Source organism: Ursus arctos, unplaced genomic scaffold (assembly GCF_023065955.2).
Source record: "Ursus arctos isolate Adak ecotype North America unplaced genomic scaffold, UrsArc2.0 scaffold_33, whole genome shotgun sequence".
Classification (NCBI taxonomy): Eukaryota; Metazoa; Chordata; class Mammalia; order Carnivora; family Ursidae; genus Ursus; species Ursus arctos.
This window is the reverse complement of record NW_026623019.1, coordinates 17,118,439-17,142,421: the sequence shown is the minus strand read 5'-3', so window position 1 is coordinate 17,142,421 and position 23,983 is coordinate 17,118,439. Positions and strand designations below refer to the sequence as shown.

Genomic DNA, 23,983 nt, shown 5'->3' with positions numbered 1-23,983 from the left:
CTCTGAACTATGAAAGAATATTCGACTTTTCCATTTCCACTGACGTATACATAAATCTAATCATAGATCAAATCAGTTATCAGATTTAACCTATTTTGTCTTTACATTCTCTCTCTAATTTTCATTCTCTTTTCCAGTCTAATACTTAAAAACTTATTTTTCTCCAAATTAAACTAATGTCAATAAATTCATCCTGATTATCAAAACATTTATTGGGCCCATTATTTAACAATGAGAAGGTAAAACTGGAAATGAACAAATGAGTAAGTCCTTCTTTACACTGTATTACAGAGATCCCAATTAGGTGGAGGAAGCAATGTTAAAAGAGAACTAATGCACTGTGATAGGTACAAAAAAACATATGTACACGGCAGACTGATGGCAAGAGAGTGTGGTGAAGTCTTTCTAGACAGCTGCAGAGCTTTTTGCAGAGGTAACAATTTTTCCAAAAAGCTTTATTCTGAAGAGAACACCTGAATTCGAGAAATATGCAAGGTTAAAGTTAAAGGAAAGTTTAAGAAATGAGTATGAAGAAAACGTGAGAGAAAGATGGTCAATGGCAAGAGGTTCTGAATGAGAAGAGCTATTAGAATGAAAGGTCTTAAAATAGACACCAAACGTTCTGAGAGAAGAAAGAAGAAAAAGAGCATATTCAACATACAGGTAAAATTAACATAAATGGGGGCATGAAAATGAGGGAGCAAGTACCTTAGTATGAATTTAAACTGTTTCAAATGCACACTACACTCTAATCATGCCGCAACTATTTTTTATAGACACATATAAACCCTGTGCTTGCAGGCCTCCTAACCCTCGTTCATGCAATTCCTTCCACTCAAGACTGCCCTTCCCTGCTATTCCGCACATTATTATGTTTGACCTTTAATTCATGTATCTCTCCCAGGAGTTAATCATTAATACCTGCTTTGTTTTCTGTGGTTTCCTGCAACTCTACCTCTTCTGTAATTCCCTCCCTACAACCCCACTGTTCTTTTCCTTCTGTATTTACATAATGTATCAATCTCTCAAAGGTCGCAGCCATGAATAATCGATCTTGGCATCCCAAAGTAGTGTCTTATACACAGAATATCTGACAAATATTTGTTAAATGAATTAAATTTAAAGATCAATATATTTAAATTCTCCAGGGAAAGGTAGCCATTTAACTTAAGACCTCATATCTTAAATGCAAGCATACCTATCTATATCTAAGAATTGGATTAGAAACATATCTAACGTGAAATATAAGCTGGCTCATCGTTAATAATTCTAATTAAGATTAATTAATTTCCATTTGACAAATTAATATTTAGCCTTGAACAAGAAAGTGTAAAGATACTGTAAGTTTTCTCTTCTATGGACAGAGTCACAAAACATGTAACGATAATTTGTTAAAAATAAAGCAAAATGCCATTAACTTTTCTCATTCAAGGATGAAATAAGTTTCAATTTCTTCACAGAAGTTTTTAAACATATCCTAATCTAGTCTTGTAACCTTTAAACATATCTTTAATCTAGTCTTGTAACCCACCAAAAATCCTTCCTAGAATAAGGTCAGATATGAACAACTACATGGATGTTGTTCTCGCAACAACAGAATTCTTGCCCCAGCAAATTTGAACTACGCAATAAAACACTCATTAGGGTTAGAAGGTATAAGTAGTACAGCACTCCTTGGAACTAGCAGGTCTACTAACTCAAAGAATGTGCCTATAACTGCTAGACTGCTCTCTAAGCATGAGGGAGCCAATGTGGAACTCCAGGCAGGGACGAGAGGAGAGGCAGAGGGTATCTCAGAATGGCTTGCAGTTCTGCCTCCTTCTGCAGCACTGGTCTGGGCCCAGGGCTAGTGTGTGTGTGCTGAAATGGTACTTAGACAAACTATAGTGCTTATTCTCAGGAAGACAGTATTTTCCAATAGAATTCATTATCCCTGTAAGAGATTATTTTCAACTCCTAATATCCAGAATCCCTGTTCATTATGATATTAATCCTATAATTTTAAGACCAGCCCATCATTAGCATTTTCTAAGAATTTTAAATATAAGAATTTATATCAAGTTTAACCTTATTTTTACTATTTAAAATTGATATATGTCATAATTTACAGTGTAATTCTATCACTGAACAATTAATAAATACGTAGATAAAAGATAAAATATTATGTTTTCTAAAGGGATTTTTTTAAAAATTCTATTGTAAAACATTTGAAAAGTAAAAAATCACTTCATAAGAGTTGCATATAAATCCAGAAGCTACCAATCATGCTTAATTCAACATTTTCTAAAAATCATATATAAATGATTATAGTTATGGCAGCTATACTGTAAGCATATAATAATTGTATTTACTAGTAAAAGCATAAGTAATTTATATAGTATAAATTAAATACATTAAATATTTTTTAAAAACCAAAAAAAGTTTTAGCGTGCTTGGAAGGTTAAGTTAGACAAATTATTAACAAAACAGATTTGATTAAACTTTGATCACTTAAAGACAGATATCCCTACAAAATCAGAATTTAAAATTCTATAAGACACTTTAGAGCAAATAAAAAGGTAAGGAAAAGCAATCACCGGTAAGATGTTAACGGTATGTTGAATTCACTTCCAGGTGAAGCCGTTCCCAATAAAGTGTTCCCTTCATAAACACAAAGTGGGATTGAAAAATGATTTTTAATCTGAGAAAGAAAAATAAATCATATTTAGCACCATTAAGACTCTAAAGACATTTTTTTTAAATCCCATCAAAATATCCCAATAAAGAAACTCGCAGGCAGTATTTACCTTATGTAATTTAGAAAAGAAACAAACACACTATTATTTATCCCAAAAAATGCAAGGAAGGCCAGCAGTTTTATAGAAAAGGTGTGTGAAAAACAAAAACTTTAAAAATCCTAGAAGGAACTAAGTATGTTTTTGACCTTGAGATAAGTATTAACTTCTTCAGACAAAAATAGAAGAATTCATGGGAAAAAATATATCAAAATTTGACATGTCTGTATGACAAAAGTGGAAAAAAGGCCACAGGCTGGGAAATGAGTGCCTTTGTACTTCACTGTTGTATGCTGCTCATGGAATGAGATACTCTCCATGCACTTTGGAGAATATCTCCTCCATCCCACGAGCAGCATACAAAAATGATATAAATGGTAACATTGCTTTGATTAATATATATTATTAGATAAACTTCCAAACACATTTACCTTTGAGATGGATAAAAACAAATCGGTTAATAAAACCACTTTCATATTCTAATCTTTCTCTTAGTAAAATCTTATTTTAAAAAAATCATACCAAAATGGAAAACATGCTGAGAACTAAGAACTGAAACATGGATAACCCTAACTAAACTCTATCTCTAGATAAACTGTTTGCTCTATTTGAAGAAATAGGAATACATTTAAGTTTCTATAAAAAATACCTAAAAGAAATTTAAAATTAATACATAACTATTTAAAAAATAAAAAAAAAATCAACAATAGAGAAGTAGGCCCAACAGTCATCTTTTTTTTTTTTTTTTTTTAAAGATTTTATTTATTTATGTGACAGAGAGACAGCCAGCGAGAGAAGGAACACAGCAGGGGGAGTGGGAGAGGAAGAAGCAGGCTCATAGCAGAGGAGCCCGATGTGGGACTCGATCCCGGTACGCCGGGATCACGCCCTGAGCCGAAGGCAGACGCTTTAACGACTGCGCTACCCAGGCGCCCCCCAACAGTCATCTTTTAAAACAGTTAACTACAGATCAAAAAATTGAAAGGGAAGAATTTCTGCTTTCAGCCATGATGGAATAATAGAGACCAGATAAACCTTCCCAATGTAGACAACTAAAACACAGGGGAAAAAGAACCCACATTAAACGATGGAGTTCAGAAATTGGGCAGCATACAGCACAGGAAAGAAAAAAAATTAAAAAGAAACCACAAAGATAAGTCCTCAGATTGCCCCAGTTGCTGCCTCAAGTTTCTAGAATACTGTGTAGGAGAAAAAGAGAAGTCAAACAGAGCCCAGTCTGCTGGAGTCAAAGAAACAGATATAAGAATTTGGGGAAGCCAGTGTTTCTTAAACTCACAGCACACTGAGGAGCGAGGTACGTGGAGAGAGAAGAGTTACAGATTTAAGAGTGTCCCCTGTTGTCAAAACTTCACATTGGTACTGACTGGAATATGCACATGAGTAAACAATCAAAGGCTCAGTAAAGACCCGATGACCAACCTGCCCTCAATAGGAGTTCTCCAGAGCAGCTCATGTCTCCTCCCTCCCACAGTGGACCTGAGCAAAACCTTATCACCGTGCACCCACTTCCATGTTCTCCTGCAACAGGAGTCATTCAAAGTGGTGTCATTATCCTTGCAGTGTGTAAGGAGACCCTACAGTAGCCAGCATCACTTCAGAGTGACTGGTGTGACCGGGAGAGGGGAAATAACCAGACACACCAGTTCAACTACAGCCTCAGCAGTGGGCTGGGGGCAGACAACTGATCTGAATGTGGGCCTTGCCCACCAACAAAAGCTTCCTGGGGACAAAACAGGGAGAGTACCCTACAGTTCAGTGTGACTACAGCTCTGGCAAAAGTGTGGTCTGAACCGACTCAACTTCAAGGTGGCCCCAGACTGGCCCACTAACAACACAGGGACTAAACCCTACCCACAACAGGCAAAGAGTCATTGCACACAACTGAACTGAAGGCAAATGCAGCTCAGCCACAACAGCAGGGCACACATAACACACATAGGACACACCTCTGAAGTGCCACATTCTGGGTACCAGGGGATATTACATTGGAGGACACTACAGGACTTCTTCTTCGTAAGGCCACTACTTTCAAGATCAGGAGACATAGCTGACTTTCTTAACACACAGAAACAGACACAGAGAATTAGACAAAATGAGGAGACAGGGGAATAGGTTAAATGAAAGAACATGACAATCACAGAAAGAGAGCTAAATAAAATGGAGACAATAAGCCTGATGGAGAATTTAAAGTAATGGTCATAAAGATACTCACTGAACTTGAGGAAAGAGAGGAGGGTCTCAGTCAGACCCTAAAGGAAGTGACAGAAAACATTAAAAAGAACCAGAGATGAATAACTCAGCAAATGAAATTAAAAATATACTAGAAGGAATAAATAGTATATCAGAGGAAGCAGAAGAACAGATCAGTGATCTGGAAGACAAAGCAATGGAAAGCACCGAAGCTGAACAGGAGAGAGAAAAAGAATATTAAAAATGAGAATAGGTTAAGGGAACTCACTGACAAGGTCAAGCACAATAACATATGCATTACAGGGATCCCAGAAGAAAAGAGAGAAAATAGGACAAAAATTTATTTTAAGAAATAAGAGCTGAAAACTTCCTGAATCCAGGGAAGGAAACAGATATGCAGATCCAGAAGGTACAGAAAGCCCCCAATAAAATCAACTCAAGGAGGTCCACATCAAGACACACAGTAATTTAAATGGGAAAAATAGTGATAAAAAGAACATCTTAAAAGCAGCAAGAGAAAAGAAAACAGTTACATACATAAGCCTATCAGCTGATTTTTCAGCAGACACTTTGCAGACCACAGAGAATGGCACGATATATTCAAATGCTGAAAGAAAAAAAACCTGCAACTAAGAATACTTTATGCAGCAAGGCTATCATTCAGAATAGGAGAGATAATTTCCCAAACAAAAATTAAATGAATTCATCACTGGTAACCCAGCCTTATAAGAAATGTTAAAGGGGACTCTTTCAGTGTGAAGGAAATACCATAAGGAAGAGTAAGAGAAGACCAAAGACAGTAAAACTAAGTATATCTATAAAAATAAGTCAAGTGATTCACAATGTAGAAGAACATAAAGTATGAAACCACATACTTAAAATGTAGGGAGGAGAGGAGTAAACATTTAGTGCTTTTAAAAAAGGTTTAAAAAATGGGTTCAAACTTAAGAGACAATCAACCTAATATAGACTGTTACAAGCATAAGATGTTACATATAAACCTAATGGTAGCCACAGATCAAACACTTGTAATAGGCGAAAAATAAAGAGAAAGGATTGCAAGTGTATCATTAAAGAAAGTCAGCAAACAGAGAAAAGTGCAAGAGAAGAAAGGAATCGAGAACTACAAAAACAACCGTAAAACAAGTAAAAAATGGTGATAAGTACATACCTATTTAAGGACTTTGCATGTAGGTAGACTAGATGCTCCAACCAAAAGACACTGGGCAACGGAATGTATAAAAAGCAAGAACCATCCATATGCTGCCTACAACAGAAGCATTTCAGACCTAAAGACTTATGCAGAATGAAAACGAAAGGATGGAAAAGCATTTATCATGCAAATGGAAGTGAAAAGAAAGCCGGGATAGCAACATTTACATCAGACAGACAGACTTTAAAGCAAAGACTGTAACAAGAGACAAAGAAGGACACTACATAATCATAAACGGAAAAAGCCAACAAGAAGATTTAACAACTGTAAATAGTTATGCACCCAACATGGGAGCACCCAAATACATAAAGCAGCTATTAACAAATATAAAGTAAGTAACTGATAGTAATACAATATTTGGGGACCTTAACACCCCACTTACATCAATGGATACATCATCCAAACAGAAAATCAACAAGAAAACAGGAGCTTTGAATGACACATTGGAATAGATAGATCTAACAGATATATTCAGAACATCCCATCATAAAACACCGGAATACACATTCTTTTCAAGTGCACATGAAACACTGTCCAGAACAGATCACAGACTGCCATAAAACAAGTTTCAATAAATTCAAATATTGAAGTCATACCATGCATCTTTTCTGACCACAGTAACACGGAACTAATCAACCACAAGAAAAAAATCTGGAAAGAACACCAATACACGGAGGTTAAATAATATACTACTAAGAACAATGAACAAGTCAACCAAGAAATCAAAAATTACATGGAGACAAGTGAAAATGAAAATACAAAGGTCCAAAATCTTTGGGATGCAGCAAAAGCTGTTCTAAGAGGGAATTTGACAGCAATACAGGCCTACCTCAAGAGGCAAGAAAAATCTCAAAAAAAAAAAAAAACATAACCTGGGTGCCTGGGTGGCTCAGTGGGTTAAGTGTCTGCCTTCAGGTCAGGTCACGATCCTGGGATCAAGCCCCACATCGGGCTCCCTGCTCAGTGGGGAGTCTGCTTCTCCTTCTACTCCTCCCCTTGCTCGTGCACACACTCTCCCTCTCAAATAAAATCTTTTTTAAAAAATGCTTAAAAAAAAAAAAAAAACCATAACCTTACATCTAAAAAAGCTAGAAAATGGACAAAAACCAAAACCAGTGAAGGAAGGAAATAATAAAGATTAGAGAATAAAGAAAACAGAAATTTAAAAAAATAGACCAATGAAACCAAGAGCTGGTTCTTTGAAAATAACAACAAAACTGATCAATCATTAGCCAGACTTGTTAAAGGAGACAGAGCACTCTCACACAAACAAAATCTGAAATGAAAGAGGAAAACTAATAACCAACACATTACAAGAGAATATTATGAAACATTATATGCCAACAAACTGGACAACCTAGAAGAAATGTAGACATTCCTAGAAACATATAACCTACCAAAACTGAAGCAGAAAGAAATAGAAAATTTGAACAGATTGATTACCATCAATGAAATTGAACCAGTAATTAAAAACATCCTAACAAACACAAGTCCAAGATCAGACAGCTTCACAGGTGAATTCTAGCAAACATTTAAAGAAGAGTTAATACCAGTTCTTCTCGAACTATTTCGAAAAAATAAAAGATGAAGGTAAGCTTCCAAATTCATTCTATTAGGCCAGCATCACCCTGATACCAACACCAGATAAAGACACTACAAAAAAGAGAACTACAGGCCAATATCCCTGAAGAACATAGATGCAAAAGTCCTCAACAAAATATTAGCAAACTGAATTCAACAATGAATCACACAAAATCATTCACCTTGATCAAGTGGGATTCATTCCTGTGATGCAAAAGTGGTTTAATATTCACAAACCAATCAAAGAGCCATATCACATCACCAAAAGAAAGGATAAAAACCATATGATCATTTCAATACATGCAGAAAAAGCATTTGACAAAGTACAACATCCATTCCTGATAAAAACCCTCAGCAAAACAGGTTTAGAGAGAACATACATCAACATAATAAAGGCCATAAATGAGAAACCCACAGCTAACATTATCTCAATAGTGAAAAACTGAAAGCTTTCCCCCAACACCAGGCACGGGACAAGGATGTCCACACTCACTACTTTTAATTCAGCATAGTACTCGAAGTCCTAGCCACAGCAAGCAGACAAGAAAAAGAAATATAAGGCATCCAAACCAGTAAGGAAGAAGTAAAACTTTCATTATTTGTGGATGACATGATGCTATATATAAAAAACCCTAAAGACTCCATCCAAAAACTACTAGAATTGATAAATGAATTCAGTTAGATCACAGGATACAAAATCAATATACAGACATCTATTGCATTTGTACACAAAAATAACAAAGTAGCAGAAAGAGAAATTAAGAAAACAATTCCATTTATAATTGCACTAAGAACAGTAAAATGCCTAGGATAAACTTAATCAAGGAAATGAAAGGCCTGTATTCGGAAAACTCTAAAACACTGACAAAAGAAACTGAAGATGACACAAACAAATGGAAAGATATTCCATGCTCATGAATTGGGAGAACAAATATTGTTAAAATGTTGATACTACCTAAAGCAATCTACAGATCTAATACAAGCTGTATCAAAATAATAACAATAGGGGCACCTGGGTGGCTCAGTCGTTAAGCGTCTGCCTTCGGCTCAGGTCATGATCCCAGGGTCCTGGGATTGAGCCCCGCATTGGGCTCCCTGCTCAGTGGGAAGCCTGCTTCTCCCTCTCCCACTCCCCCTGCTTGTGTTCCCTCTCTCGCTGTGTCTCTCCGTCAAATAAATAAAATCTTAAAAAAAAAAAAAAAAAAAGCAACAATATTTTTCATAGAACTAGATTAATCCTAAAATTAACATGGAAACAAAAAAGATCCCAAATAGCCAAAGCAATCTTGACAAAGAACAAAACTGCAGCTATCACAATCCCAGATTTCAAGATATACCAAAGCCATAGTAATCAATAACAGTATGGTACTGGCACAAAAATAGACACATAGATCAATGGAACGGAACAGAAACCCCAGAAATAAACCCACAGTTATATGGTCAATTAATCTACGACAAAGGAGGCAATAATATGCAACGGGGAAAAGACAGTCTCTTCAACAAATGGTGTTAGGAAAACTGAATAGCTACTTGAAAAAGAATGGAACTGGACCATTTTCTTACATCATACACAAAAATGAACTCAAAATGGATTAAAGACCTAAATATGAGACCTGAAACCATAAAAATCCTAGAAAAGAGCACAGGTGATAATTTCTCTGACACTGGCAGCAGCAACAATTTTCAAGACATGTCTCCTAAGGCAAGGGAAACAAAAGCAAAACTAAACTAGTGAGACTATGGCAAAATTAAAAACCTTCTCTACAGCAAAGGGAATAGTCAACAGAATTAAAAAACCTACTGAATGGGAGAAGATATTAGCAAATGACATATCCAGTAAGGGGTTAGTATCTAAAATATACGAAGAACTTACACATATTAACACCAGAAAAAAACAAACAATCCAATGAAAAACTGGGCTAAAGAGATGAACAGATTACGAAGAAGACATACAGATGACTAACAGACACATGAAAAGATGCTCAACATCACTAATCATCAGGGAAATGCTAATCAAAACCATTGAGATATTGCCTGACACCTCAGAATGGCTAAAATCAGAAACACAAAAAACAAGTGCTGGCCAGGATGTGGAGAAAAAAGAAACCTTCATGCACTGTTTAGTGGGAATGCAAACTTATGTACCCACTGCGGAAAACAGTGTGGAGGTTCCTCAAAAAATGAAAAGTAGAATTACTGTATGATCCAGTAAATGCACTATTGTGTATTTACCCAAGAATACAAAAACACTAATGTTTATTGCAGCATTATTTACAATAGCCAAATTATGGAAGCAACTCAAATGTCCACCAATAGACGAATGGACAAAGAAGATGTGGCGTATACAAACAATGTAATATTATCCATAAAAAATAATGAAATCTTGCCATTTGCAATGACATGGATGGATCTACAGAGTATAATACTAAGTGAAGTAAGTCAGAGAAAGACAAATACCATATGATTCACTCTTACGTGGATTTAAGAAACAAAGAAAAAAAGACCAAAAAAAGAGATTCAAGTATAGAGAACAAACTGGTGGTTAACAAATGGGGGTGGGTGGTAGGATGGATGAAATACATGAAGGATAGTAAGAGTACACATATCACGATGAGCAATGAGTAACGTACAGAACTGCTGAATCATACACTGTACACCTGAATAACACTGTACTTAATTATGCTGGAATTTAAAAACTAATTTAAAAAATTAAAAATCAACTGTCATTGAATACAGCAATTACAAATCAATGTAACTCACCACATTAATAAATTATTTTTTTAAATCCTTTCAATAAACAGAAAACCATTTGACAAAATCCAGCAACCGTTTCTGATAAAAACTCAGTAAACTAGAAAAAGAAGGGAGCATTTTCAACCTAAGAAAGGTCATCTACAAAAAAACTACAAGTCAAAACATACTTAATGATGAAAGAGTGAATCCGTTAACTGCTAAGATTGAGAACAAGGCAAAAACACCTGGTTTCAGAACATCTATTCGTGTTGTATTGGAGGTTCTAGCCAGTGCAACAGTCAAGTAAAAGTAAAATAAAATAATACACATCCAGATTTGAAAGGAAAAGGTAAAAAATTTTATCTGCAGATATCAAAACTGTATCTATGAAAAAGCTACTAGAACAAATAAGTGCACCCAGTAAAGTTGCACAATACAGGTTAATATAAAACTCAGCTGTACTTCTACTAGCAATGAAAAATCAGAAATATGTAAAAATGCCAATTTAATCATAGTGTTGTAAGAAACACTGAATATCTGGGGCGCCTGGGTGGCACAGCGGTTGGGCATCTGCCTTCAGCTCAGGGCATGATCCCGGCGTTGTGGGATCGAGCCCCACATCAGGCTCTTCCGCTATGAACCTGCTTCTTCCTCTCCCACTGCCCTCTCTCGCTGGCTGTCTCTATCTCTGTCGAATAAATAAATAAAATCTTTAAAAAAAAAAAAAAACACTGAATATCTAAGTCTAAAATTTAAATGCAAATAGAATGGACTTGGAAGAGCCAAAACAACTTTGAAAATGAACAAGGAAGGACAACTTGTATTACCTGATTTCAAGACTCAGGATAAAACAGTAATGAAGACAATGTGGTACTAGCATAAAGAGATCAATGAAACAGAAAAAGAGAGTTCTGAAATAAATCCACTTTTGGGGGGGGGGGACACAAAATGTCAAGGCAATTTAATGGGAAAAGGATAATGTTGGCTGGCACAACTGAATAGCCACATGGAAAAACATAAACCTCAACACTTACCGTCATAGCATATACGAAAGATTCATTCAAAATAGTATTTGGTATATCCATTTAATAGATACTAATCAACAACATGTAACTACACACAATATTAATACACAAAAGTTGATACATGTAAAATGACACTGAGTGAAAGAAGCCATACTCCTTTTTGTACTTCATTTACCTAAAATTCTATACTGTGCAACTAATATACAATAAGAACATGTAAGTGGCTATCTAAGAATGGAGTAGGGAGAGAGGGAACTTTCTGGGGTGATATGTTTAGCATGTACACTGTAATGAAGGTTTCACAGGTCTGTTTTTGTGTCCAAATTCATCAACTTTAAATATATGCAGTTTATTGTACATCAGTTTGACCTCAATAAAGACATAAATATTTTTCATATTTTCTAATTAAAATCAAAGGATATGCATTATACCACAAAGACCTAAAAACAAAATATTGATGAGGTATTTTAGAATAGTCCAAAAAGAGTTTATAGAAAGAGCCCTATAGGGGCGCCTGGGTGGCACAGCGGTTAAGCGTCTGCCTTAGGCTCAGGGCGTGATCCTGGCGTTATGGGATCGAGCCCCACATCAGGCTCCTCCGCTATGAGCCGCTTCTTCCTCTCCCACTCCCCCTGCTTGTGTTCCCTCTCTCGCTGGCTGTCTCTATCTCTGTCAAAAAAATAAATAAAATCTTAAAAAAAAAAAAAGGGGGGGGGGCGCCTGGGTGGCACAGCGGTTAAGCGTCTGCCTTCTGCTCAAGGCGTGATCCCGGCGATCTGGGATCGAGCCCCACATCAGGCTCTTCTGCTATGAGCCTGCTTCTTCCTCTCCCACTCCCCCTGCTTGTGTTCCCTCTCTCGCTGGTTGTCTCTATCTCTGTCGAATAAATAAATAAAATCTTGAAAAAAAAAAAAAAAGAGTCCTATAAAAAGTTACAAGAAATATTAAACAAAATCCTACCACTGTTTATTCCAGAGTAGTATAATTACTGGTAATGATTCTTCTTTTTTATATTAATTGTATTTCTATTACAGTTTACATTCTTTTGGTAGTAATTAGCTTTCTTTTTTTTTTTTTATTGACACACAAATATGTATAATATGACCCCACAAATAAAAAAAAAAATTATTTTGTACCTGCACTGGGGAGCGAATTGTTATCTTCTTACTTCCTTCCACTCCATCAACTTGACAAACAATAGATCTTTCAACTCCAGACACTCTGTGTCTTACTGTGTATAGTCGTCGACCCACTTTTGTTAAAGGGATTTTATCAGCAGTAGAGTGGTTAGCAGGTGCTAAATGGAATATATATGTTGGAAAGTTTTTATTATTAATCATATATTAATCTTAATTAGATGTTAAATGCTAGACATATCAGATAATTTCTTAAACTTGTAAATAACAGTCACTAAAGTTTTTAGACATAAGACTATAAAAAAAAGGGCTATTTCTTTGTATAATCTATACAAAGGGATATATTAAGAAGCCACAATACATTCCCAGGCATTCATCTAAAACCTTCAAAGCACTTAACAAAAAAAAATTTTTAATTAAAAAAAATTTTCATTCAGTAGTTTAACCTAAGTGCAATATATGTTTTGAAACTAACAAGAGAAATTATTATAAAATATAAGAACACTGATCTTTGGTTTGCTGTCTTAATAACCAGAGCCTAATACCTGCTGGCACTCACTGGCAATTACCAAAGTAGCTGCAAAATTTCAGTTTTTCATTATTCCAACAACCTGTGATACCTTATGGTTTCTAAGACCTGATTAAACAAAATTTTATACACATTTAATATACATATTGCATTTTATTGGGGGGTGTGAATTATTTATTTACATATACCCCTCCCCACACTCCATCAAAATGTTAGTTCAAAAACAAGTCAGGTAAAATTGACGAGAGCAATTCACTGAGAATGCCGGCACAACACCTGAAACCTAGCCATTGCTAAGCAACATTTCCTGCCTAGGAGAAAGCACAAGGTATCAGTTTTAGCACCCCTCCCCTCTGTCTAGTAATCTTTCAAATTCCCTCCCTTCTCTCTAATTATTTAAATATGAGAGTATCAGAAAGGGATGTGGGTGAGGCTTTGGGACTAGGTAACTTCACAATGAATAAATATTATGACAATTAAGAATTTTTTACTTTCATTTCTCATGAAAACAAAACACTCCTGAGAATCACAAAGGACAAAAGAATAACCTTCCACCTCAACAGGCAGAAAATAAAAACCATTTACGAACCCAGAAACCAATGGAGTGTGCCATTTTCATGACTTCAAACTTTATTTTGAATTCACGTGGCTGTAAAACTAGGGGAATATTACTGAATTATACAAAATGTGGTTAAAACAACAAAAAGCTGAGTAAGGACAGGATCAAATCTTTCTCCTCCCAAAAATATGAAATGGTGAACTACCATGCCCTAGATAACGCAGTGGATAAAGTCACAATTTGGAATATAAAAATACAGTGACAACGAGCAACCAAAGCCCTGCAAAAGAAAAAGCAAAGTTCTTGACCTATTTGGAAGGAGATTTAAAAACCTGTAAGATACTACATACAAGTAAAATGCAATGAAAAAAATGTAACTTAAAAGAAATTAAAGCCCCAGGAAAATAATTTAACACTTACTGAGAAGAATGAAGAAGAGTTTACTGCTTAGGCTGGTCATTGCATTGAAATGATCATTGTCTTTAGTTCCCACATAGTCCATACTTAAACTCTCCGCATTTTTCAATACGTATGATTTTGCCAATGGAACGTTAAGTACGCTAAAAGAATCACTTGGTGAAACAGAGACAGTAAGTCCGAGAGAATTTAAAATCATAAATGGTGCTAGATCCCGTATGAAGCCAGTTGAAGCTCCAGTGGCAGCTTCTGTAAATGCCTAATAAGGAAGAGTTATTGTAAATAAAATGAAAACTAAATGACAATAACACTAAGGGATGTATGACAAATAAATAAGTTAATAAAAAACTTTTTATTCAATTAAAAAAAAAAAGGCTTAGGCTCAGACTAGTATACCAACACTTAAGTTTTCAAATTTCTTTTCTTACCTTGGCTAAATTATTTAACATTACAAGACCACATTTGGATAATGTAATGTTTAGTTGGTCTTTTGAATGGAAACTGATAACAGTTTTGTATTCTGGCACTTTATAATTTTCTTCTTCAGTATCTGACTCAACAATGGCCTTTTTTGCTTTCTTTTTCATCTAAAACGACACATAAATTACAGAAATATAAGGAAAATTTGTTCCTAGGAACACGTTATTCATTTTGCAAAGAAAAAACAAACTAGACAAATCCCAATAATAACATTAGAGACAACAATAAGTTTTATCAGTTCCACTGCCTTACTGGAATTGCTTGGATATCTGCCAGCTAAGGTCACACAGGACAGGGGCAATATTAGAGGAAAAAATACTTCTTATCCTCAGTGATACTAAAATGGCAAACACAATTCAAAAGGAAAAATAAACCCTAAACCTAAAATCACTAAATGCATGTAGCATTTGAATGAAAATTTAAAAGCACACACTTGATAGCTCATGGACATTCAGAACAAGAAAAATCATTTGGTTTATTAGTTAGGTTTATTGGCTATGGAATAAATAAAGAATAGAAACCAAGGGACTTAAAAAGTCCAAAAACAGTTGCAGAACAGCGCCACTAGAACCTACGACTCCGGAGCATCAACACCATCTACCAGTTTTTTACGATTCACAGATCCACTGCCCAGGTAGATTCTGACCTAAAAAACACCCAAGAAGTTTCTTTATCCAATCCTTTATCTGAAATATGTACGAAGTACGTGTAGTAATCTAATACAAAAAAGTTGGACAAGCAAGTAACCTTTGTTGTTATATTAACCGGCTTTCAACCACTGAAAATGTGTCTGCAGGTGACTGAATCATTATTTAGAGAGGAGACATGCTAGCAATTCTTCAGTTTCCAGCTCTGAAGCACAATTTCATCCATCTAAGGGTCCTGACTCTTATGATTACATAAATTTACAATCCATCTGAGAAACAAGTAACAGTATACTTTCTTCTGTATGTACACCCTTCTAAGGACAAAGGAAACTCAGGGTAGACAGCAACCGACAAGAAGACGCTAGAGGCATTTAACATGGTGGTTCTGAGCGGGGCTCTGCAGCCGGAACTGCAAGCCACCTCTTCCACTCTGAAGGTACTGCTTTAGGGAAGGCTCTAAAGCTCTGTCTCAGTTCCTTTACATGTTAAAAACTCTGACTTCAAAGGGGTGCTGTAAGGGTTCAAGCAAAAGTACATTACTTAAAACAGTGTTTAGAACACAATAAATGTTACACGATTACTTGCATTAGCATAGGAGGCACTGGTCTTGGGTCTGAAAATTACATTCACAGGCCACACAGGGAAGTACGCGGCAAGGCTCACAATGAGAAAACCTGAACTTTGTTATTAAAATTGAACTGTTTTGTGTGGTATGGACATTTACAGTTTTTGAAAAACAATTTTCAGACTTCAAATATACCTTGATTCCAAGATTCCACGGCCTAAAATCCTCAGTCTGATCAATTTCTAAGGGTTCCAGCAAAGGCTCCCATACACCAAACATTTCATTGTAATAATGCACCTAGAGAGAGAGAATTAAATTTTGAAATAAGACAGCCTTTCCTTTCTAAAAGGATCTTCCATGCTGTTTCCCACCACTATTTCCTTTGGCTCTGCTATTTCTTTATATGAAAACTGTTCTCTGAGACTTTCCTTAGTTCTTATACACACTCCCTCAGCACTTTTCTCACCTGGCTAACTTCATAGTCTAGTCTTCACAATTTAATCCAGATAAAACCCCCCTTTAAGCATTTTTCCTTGACTTCCAGACTGGGCTAAAAATCAAAAACTGCGTCCATTTATCATGTATTATTGAGGTTTTTAAACAGATCTGCCTATCTGCACTGATTTTTTGAAATCTCTTGATGATGAATTACAATTCAGTAAGTGCTTATTTATTTGAACTCTCAGAATCTCTTGGACATCCTAGACCATATCCTCTGCAAAATATACAGAATCTAGCCAGAATTTCAAAATCTGAAATCCAGTCAGTCAGTTCTACCTCTATTAGTGTATATTTCTGTATCAACACACAAATAATTTATCAGCTCACAAATTTTTGTATTTATTAATATAAATTAGTAGAATATCCAATTAGTTTCCACTACACATAAACTCATAAATTAAACCAAAATATTTTTGGGGATAATTCTATGTAGATAAATTCCGAAGCAAAATGTATGTTGGTTCAAAAGAAGTATCTTCCTTATAATTAAAGTACTCTCACAAAAATGTGAAAGATCTTTGTAGATACTCACTAAAGTTAATGCACTGTATAAAAGTATGAGGCATATCCTTCTAATTCTTTCTACTACTCTTTTAGAAGAGATTCAGAAATAGTCTATTATCCTTCTAAAGGAAAAAAGATATTCCATTCTTAAAAATAAGAATTCTGAATCTAATCAATACTTTATTAATGTATCATCTTTAAGTTGATAAAATCAATTGATATATCCAAGTTAAGTTTATGTTACAATAATATACACATAAAAACAACTATACCAAGGGCATAAATTTGTATACTTTCTTCCAAAAGTACCATGAGCCAACATTCATATTTACAATAAACTTAATTAAAATACTTACGTAAGATACCAAAAATACTCCATGTGTAGCATTATTTGTAATAAACTCCGGAAAAATACTGCATGTACTTACTTCTAGTTCAAGCTGACAGTAGAGATTTATCAAGGAACTCCAGTTTTTGCCTTCCCCTGAAAACCGTGATTTTGCCAAGAGCATAGGCACTGTTCTATGACCAATTCCAGCCTCAAGAACTATAAAAATAGAATCAATGTTCACTCTTATCATCTCTCCTTTGAGTATCAATTCAGTGGTGGGAGCTTTGTTTTCAACTTCATTTGGTTCTTCAAGAAACCACATTTTTAAATTCTTTGTATCCTTCTTTTCCCATAAATGTGCTGTAGAAGAAGTAGTTTCTTGGGGGATGGTATCCTTGGATGTATAAAGTGCTGATGTTATGGTAATCACAGTATTTATGATAACTGGTGAAACCTAAGGGGAAAAATTAAAACTAATAAAAAATCTACCCATACCACTTTCAAAAATTAGGTACTTCAAAAATATTAAATATATTTGTTGAAAGATCATGAAGCATTAATATTAAACTAATATCACTACCATCAAATAGTAGATACAGTTTATTGCCTATGAAAATTTTATAACTAATTTCAATTTTTAAAAAAGATGTATTTATTTATTTTGAGAGAGAAAGAGTGTGCACATGTGCACAAGTTGGGGAAAGGGCAGAGGGAGAGAGAGAATCTGGACCAGAGTCCCTGCTGAGTGCGAAGCCTGATGTGGCGCTCAATCCCATGACCCCAAGATCACGCATGACCTGAGTCGAAGAGTCGGATGTTCAATCGACTGAACCACCCAGGTGCCCCTAACTAATTTCAATTTCTAAAATATTAACCTGAATCTTACAGATATTAGATTGATCAAGTGTAAGTTCAAACATGTATATCATAGGAATGTTAGATGTTAACTACAGAAGTCAAACACCAATAATAAATAACATTCAAATGTGTATTAAATAATACACTGTAATAATGTGTCACATAAAAATACTTTCAAAAACACAGCTGCTCTATTTTTTGCTTATTTAACAATTAAAGACTTGATATAATAATTGCTTATTTTTAGGTTTTACTACTTTTTTAAAAAGGTGCCCTAAAGATATGAATAACTGATTACATTTTAACTTACCTTTAGTGTGAGGGACTTTACTGATATATCAATCACTTGTGGATCTGTACCTATTTGAGTAGCTTGATAGAACAAGTCACAGGGCTGCAAAACCTAGGAGAGAAAAATTCAATACCACCAAATTAACATTGTTCTAAAAGTTTTATTTAAAGACATTCCTAGTAATTGTTACGTTAAATAAACAAGTAACTTTTAAAAAACACAAGTGACTCAATAACACAATTATCTTTTATACTTGTCTTTTCTAATAGAAAGTATTAACAATAATAGCAACAATATTAATAAAACATAGTTAAGTCAAGGAGCTTAAATATGCTTAAATACATGAAAACCCCATAAAGCTTGTATTATATATTTTATTTTACTTAATATAATACAATTTTCTCCATTATAAAGTTGAAACAAAATAATCTATACAGGAAAAGCTACAAAAGATGAGGAAAAAATTATAAATACATTAGATTTACTAAATAACTCTTAACATAACCATAAATTAACTTAAGTTTTCTCTAACTGTGGCAGAATTCTGCCCTCTAGCTCCTGAAAGAATCACGTTGCTCTCAAGCACAAAACATATTCACTCACCTCCTAAGGCTTCTAATAGCCTCATCCCATTATAGCCCAAAGTCTAAAATCTCAACATCTAAAATCTCAATCAGGCACAGGTGCTAATGAAGTAACTATGTGTAATCTATTAAGTACAGCTGCTGGGGCACAACTTCCCTTCTGTGGATCTGTGAAAGGAACGGAAGTTATCTGCTCCCATCCTCCCAATACAGAATGGCGGGGCAGACATAGGATAACAATTACAGACATTCCAGTTTAAAAGGGGGAAAATGGAAGGTAAAAAGAAGTCACTAGCCCAAAGTAACCTGAAATCCAGCCAGGTACAAGAGTTTCTTGATAAGGTTTCAAAGATTGTCTGTGGCTCTCACCTCTATCCTCTGAATCATCCTTCCTTTTCTAGAAAGGGTAGCACAGATTTGTAACCACACAGTTTTATCATCCTGCTTCCTGCCAGTAGAATTTTGGGGGTCCAAAGAGTCTCTCTTCATTTTCTACTCCTTGTCCCTCCCAGTCCATGCTGGCAGTGTTTCTGCTAAAATCACTTTCTCAAGAACCTTGAAGGCCTTCTGTAAATTTTACAAAGTTTTACTCCATTAGACAAAAGCAACAGCCACCGATCTTTTTGAGATAATCATGGTCTCTCCTCCTGCTGCGACAGCTAAAGAATGACACCTTTATGATTCCTAGACTGCCCTCAGTGTGATGAGAAGATCTGTGAATCACATACTAGTCTCTTGAAAGGGCCCTCTGTGTGTCTGAACACTATGATTTTTTGACCTAAGATGTAGCAGAAGTTCATACAATCACACGGTCTTCTCTCTATGCTACACTTTTGGCAGCCATTTCTGACTTTTAGCATCTTCTGCCATTTGGAAAGCTAAGAAATATCAAATTCATAAAGTCCTGGTTCTCTGGTTCTTTTTGTTTAACTGTTCTTTCTCAATTCATCTCTCTGCTCTATCATTTTACTATAAACAATAAGAAATCAGACAACATTTTCAAATCCGGCAGCTTAGAAATCTCCTTAGCTATATATCCATGTTTGTCACTTATGAGTTCTGCTTTCCAAACAACTACAAGACACAGTTTTGCAAAGCTCTTTGTGACTACATTTCAGGCCATCCCTTTAATTTCCAATAACACGTCTTTTACCTTCCTTGTAGGCCCCCTTTGCAGCATCATCAAAGACCATATTCTTACCAAGAGTCTATTCAACACAACTGAGGCTTTGTCTATCAATCTCCATAAAATTCCTCCAGATTCTGCATACTGCCCATTCCAAAGCTGCTCCCACGTTCGAAATAACTGCTACAAGAGCATCTTACTACTGCTACAAACCTCTGTATTTGTTTCCTATTACTGCATAACAAATTATTACAAACCTACTAACTTAAGACAAATTTATTATTTCCCTGTTTTCATGGGTCAAGAATCTTTCAGGTGTCAGCCACCTGGTTGTCCTCATCTGAAGGTCTGACTAGGGAAAGATCTTCTCCTGAGCTCCTTCAGGTTGTTGGTACAATTCATTTCTTTGTGGCCTGAAGACTGAGCTCTCCATTTGCTTGCTAGCTGTTGGCCAGAGACTGCTTTCTATTTCTACTAGTCATTCACAGGTTCTTGCCTTCTCCCCAGTTTGCTCCTTCAAGATCAGCAGGAAAGCATTTTGGTGTCTCACCATTTTAAAAATTAGGTTAGGCCCACCCAGAATCTTTGATTAACTCAAAGTTAACTAATTAGTGACTTAATTATATTTATTGATCCTGTACACATTCAAGAGAAGACTATATTGGGCACATGCAACAGGGAACAGAAATCTTGGGGGCCATCTATTAGAGTTCTGCTTATACTGACAATGAAGAATAAATCGGGGGGGAAATGACATCCAAACCCATTCCCCAAAGAAATCACATTACAATCTACCAGTATTCTAATAACATTAGCAAGATCAACTGGTACATAACTTAAATATTCAGTATATCATTTCTTTAAACTTCAAGGACAGAAAATTATAACCACTTTACAATACATGATCCGAGATTTTCAACCTAAAATTTGTTATCTCTTCATCTTACAGAAGACAAAACCAAACCAACAAATAGTATCATACATATAAAAGTTTTTCTATAACCTGAAAACTTTTCATAGTAGCCCCTTCCCAAAATGAATACAAAGGTATATGTTGATCCTTACCCAATTCCTTTATTTTCAAGTCTAGTTATTGAAGATTAGAAATGTAGCTGGTCATTAACAGTAAATGTGTTTATGCCAAAACTACATTACAGTCAAGTTGTAACGAAGTCCATATAGATCGATTCAATGATGTAAAATCATTTCTTAAAATGGAACTGTTTTCCTATTATTATTAGTCTTCAACAGCAGCAATTGTGATTTCAATGCTATTTCTATCATTCTTTCTCCTTCCTACTCTCTCACCTAACTGCTCCCAGTCTTATGTGATTTTCACTACCCATGCATTCCTTTCCTGCAGCTACGCTTCCCCTTCAAAGAAGCAATCTTAGGCTATAGACAATATTTACAGAAACCTACAAGAGCTCACTATAAATTCCCCCCTTAGCTACTCTTACAGGAGAGTTAGTCTTCTATTATAGAATCCCCAAAGGTACTTTCAACAAAATACAGAAGAAATTAAAATAGTCTCCAATTTAGGGTATTTTACCCATAAATGTAAGGCTCATATGCCATAGGAAAAACTATTAATGTAATTTAAGAATACTAAAAATATTACACTTCTTTCAATAGATGGTAGTAAGCACTCAATAAAATTGCACATTTACTCATGATTAAGATTCTTTCAAAATTAGATAGGGAAAATTTCTCAACATACTAAAGGTTTTATATATAAATTCACAAGCAAATATTAAGATCATACTAATATGACCTAATGTGAATACAATGAGGATGAATCATTACTGGCATTCAACGAACAAACAATGTTACTTCTGCAGGTGATTTTTAGAAAATATAACATCATTAAAAAATATTGGTACAGGTAACAAGTTTAGGAAAATTATAGAATAAGATAAATTCATTTAAAAAGCTGACAGCCCAGGGGCACCTGGGTGGCTCAGGTGGTTAAGTGTCTGCCTTCGGCTCAGGTCATGATCCTGGTTTCCAGAGATCCAGCCTGGCACTGGGTTCTCTGCTCAGTGGGGAGTCTCCTCCCTCTGCCCCTCACCCAGTTCATGCTCTCTCTCTCTCTCAAATAAATAAATAAAATCTTTTAAAAAAACAAAAAGCTGACAGCCCAGCCATCAAAAAGAATGAAATATTGCCATTTACAAGGACATGGACGGAGCTACAAAGTACCATGCTAAGTGAAAGAAGTCAGGCAGAGAAAGACAAATACCATGATTTCACTCATTTAAGAATTTAAGAAACAAAACAGATGAACATAAGGGAAGGAAAAAAAGAGAGAAAGAGAGAGAGAGAAAGAGGCAAACCAAGAAACAGACTCTTAACTATAGAGAACAAACCTAAGGTTTCCGGAGCGGGGGGGGGGGGGGGGGGGGGGCAGCGGGATGGGTTAAATAGGTGATGGGGATTAAGGAATGTACTTGTGATGAGCACTGGGTGTTGCGTGGAAGTGTTGAATCACCAATATTGTACACCTGAAACAATATTACACTGTACGTTAACTGGAATTTGAATAAAAACTTTAAAAAAAGGTGACAGCTACTTATTGTGATATAAAATGATTTAACTTATTAGGATTTAGGAATTTATTCAAAAATTATTATAAAACACTAATGAATGAAATAAGGTCAGACAGAAATAAATTTATACTGTACAGGAGGCAAAGATGAGAATATCCCATATGTTAAAATGGGTAGAAAAATTTGGTGCCATGTATCCTTTGAAAATTAAATAAATTCTCTTTTAAAAATGCATGTATACAACACTTTACATACATTTTTAAAAGTTTCATGAAGTTCTACTAAGCATCCATGGACCCCAATTAATATTAAATTAAGAAACTTTGTTTTAATATAAAATAAATACAATACCAATTAAAGTTGTACTAACTACAACTTATCAAAATGTATGTGGCCAAAACTGCTGGTTGGCCATAAACACTCTTCTCAAAATTCTCTATAATCACAGAAGTTTCCCTTAACACGTGGTTACTCAGCTAAAGATCTCCTTCTCTAGACTTCCATTTCCATCTATGAAGGAAGCAACTTGTAGCACAGTAATAATCCATCTACAAGTTGAAAGTGATGTTAAAAAAGTCTGCTTCGAAGTAGAAGCAAGCTACCAAGACAACCCTGCAAAGTCCCAAGGGTGGGGGCGGGGGGAGCAGGGAAGTTATCTCAAAACTTGGAAGTGATTTACCTTCAAGTTATTTGTCAAATTCTTTAGCTGTATACTAAGCAGAAGGCTATCGCTAGGTTAGCAATTTCAAAATGGTCAGCAGAATGGGACCAAGAAGAAAAAAATCAATTTCTTTGAACAAGCAGATTAAGTTACATCCTAGGAATAGCTCAGCAACAAGATGGAAAGAAAGAATCTTTTAAATGTAGTTAAACCATGCTTCAGCTACTTCTCTGGGGGGGGGGGTACCTCTTGTTACAGCAGCCTAACTAATATCCTAATACAGAATTTCACACCTAGAAGTTGGCACCACTGTAATAAAGTCAAATATCTGACTGATTTAGCAACTGAATGGACATGGGATATTTTAAAATGAGAGAGGACATCAACTACTTCCATTCTGACCTCTATCTGTACTTTCTAAATGATTTTTTTCTTTCCATCTTATTTCTTAACTCAGGCAAAAGACCGTGGGGGCAAAGCATTCCCTGATGGCAACTGAAACTACCCCTGCATGCAGAGATGACTGTCCTGAGCCAGCAAGACCCCATGTGACTGACCCCAAGAAAATGGTCCACCTGACCTTTACTGCCCACCTGCATGGACCCACCGACCTCTGTCCCAGTTTTTCCTTCTATAAACCTGGAAAAATTTTTGGCACCTTGGAGACAATCTTTGAGATACTGGCCCACTGTCTTCTTGGTATCGGC

General features: G+C 35.5%; 1 protein-coding gene across 4 annotated transcripts in view; it reads right to left on the bottom strand.

Moving 5' to 3' along the window:
- Window positions 1-23,983, bottom strand: part of VPS13A (vacuolar protein sorting 13 homolog A) — a 242,767-nt gene that overhangs the window by 89,243 nt on the left and 129,541 nt on the right. For all 4 annotated transcript variants that reach the window (XR_008956869.1, XM_026518814.4, XM_026518816.4 and 1 more), the window contains exons 40-46: window positions 18,375-18,467; window positions 17,304-17,660; window positions 16,066-16,167; window positions 14,607-14,765; window positions 14,182-14,437; window positions 12,674-12,834; window positions 2,577-2,680 (exon numbers count right to left, since the gene is read on the bottom strand). Coding sequence is in view for 3 of the 4 variants with exons in the window: in XM_026518814.4 (XP_026374599.1) it covers window positions 2,577-2,680; window positions 12,674-12,834; window positions 14,182-14,437; window positions 14,607-14,765; window positions 16,066-16,167; window positions 17,304-17,660; window positions 18,375-18,467 (1,232 nt within the window). In the remaining variant the exon portion in view is untranslated. The remainder of the gene's footprint in view (window positions 1-2,576; window positions 2,681-12,673; window positions 12,835-14,181; window positions 14,438-14,606; window positions 14,766-16,065; window positions 16,168-17,303; window positions 17,661-18,374; window positions 18,468-23,983) is intronic.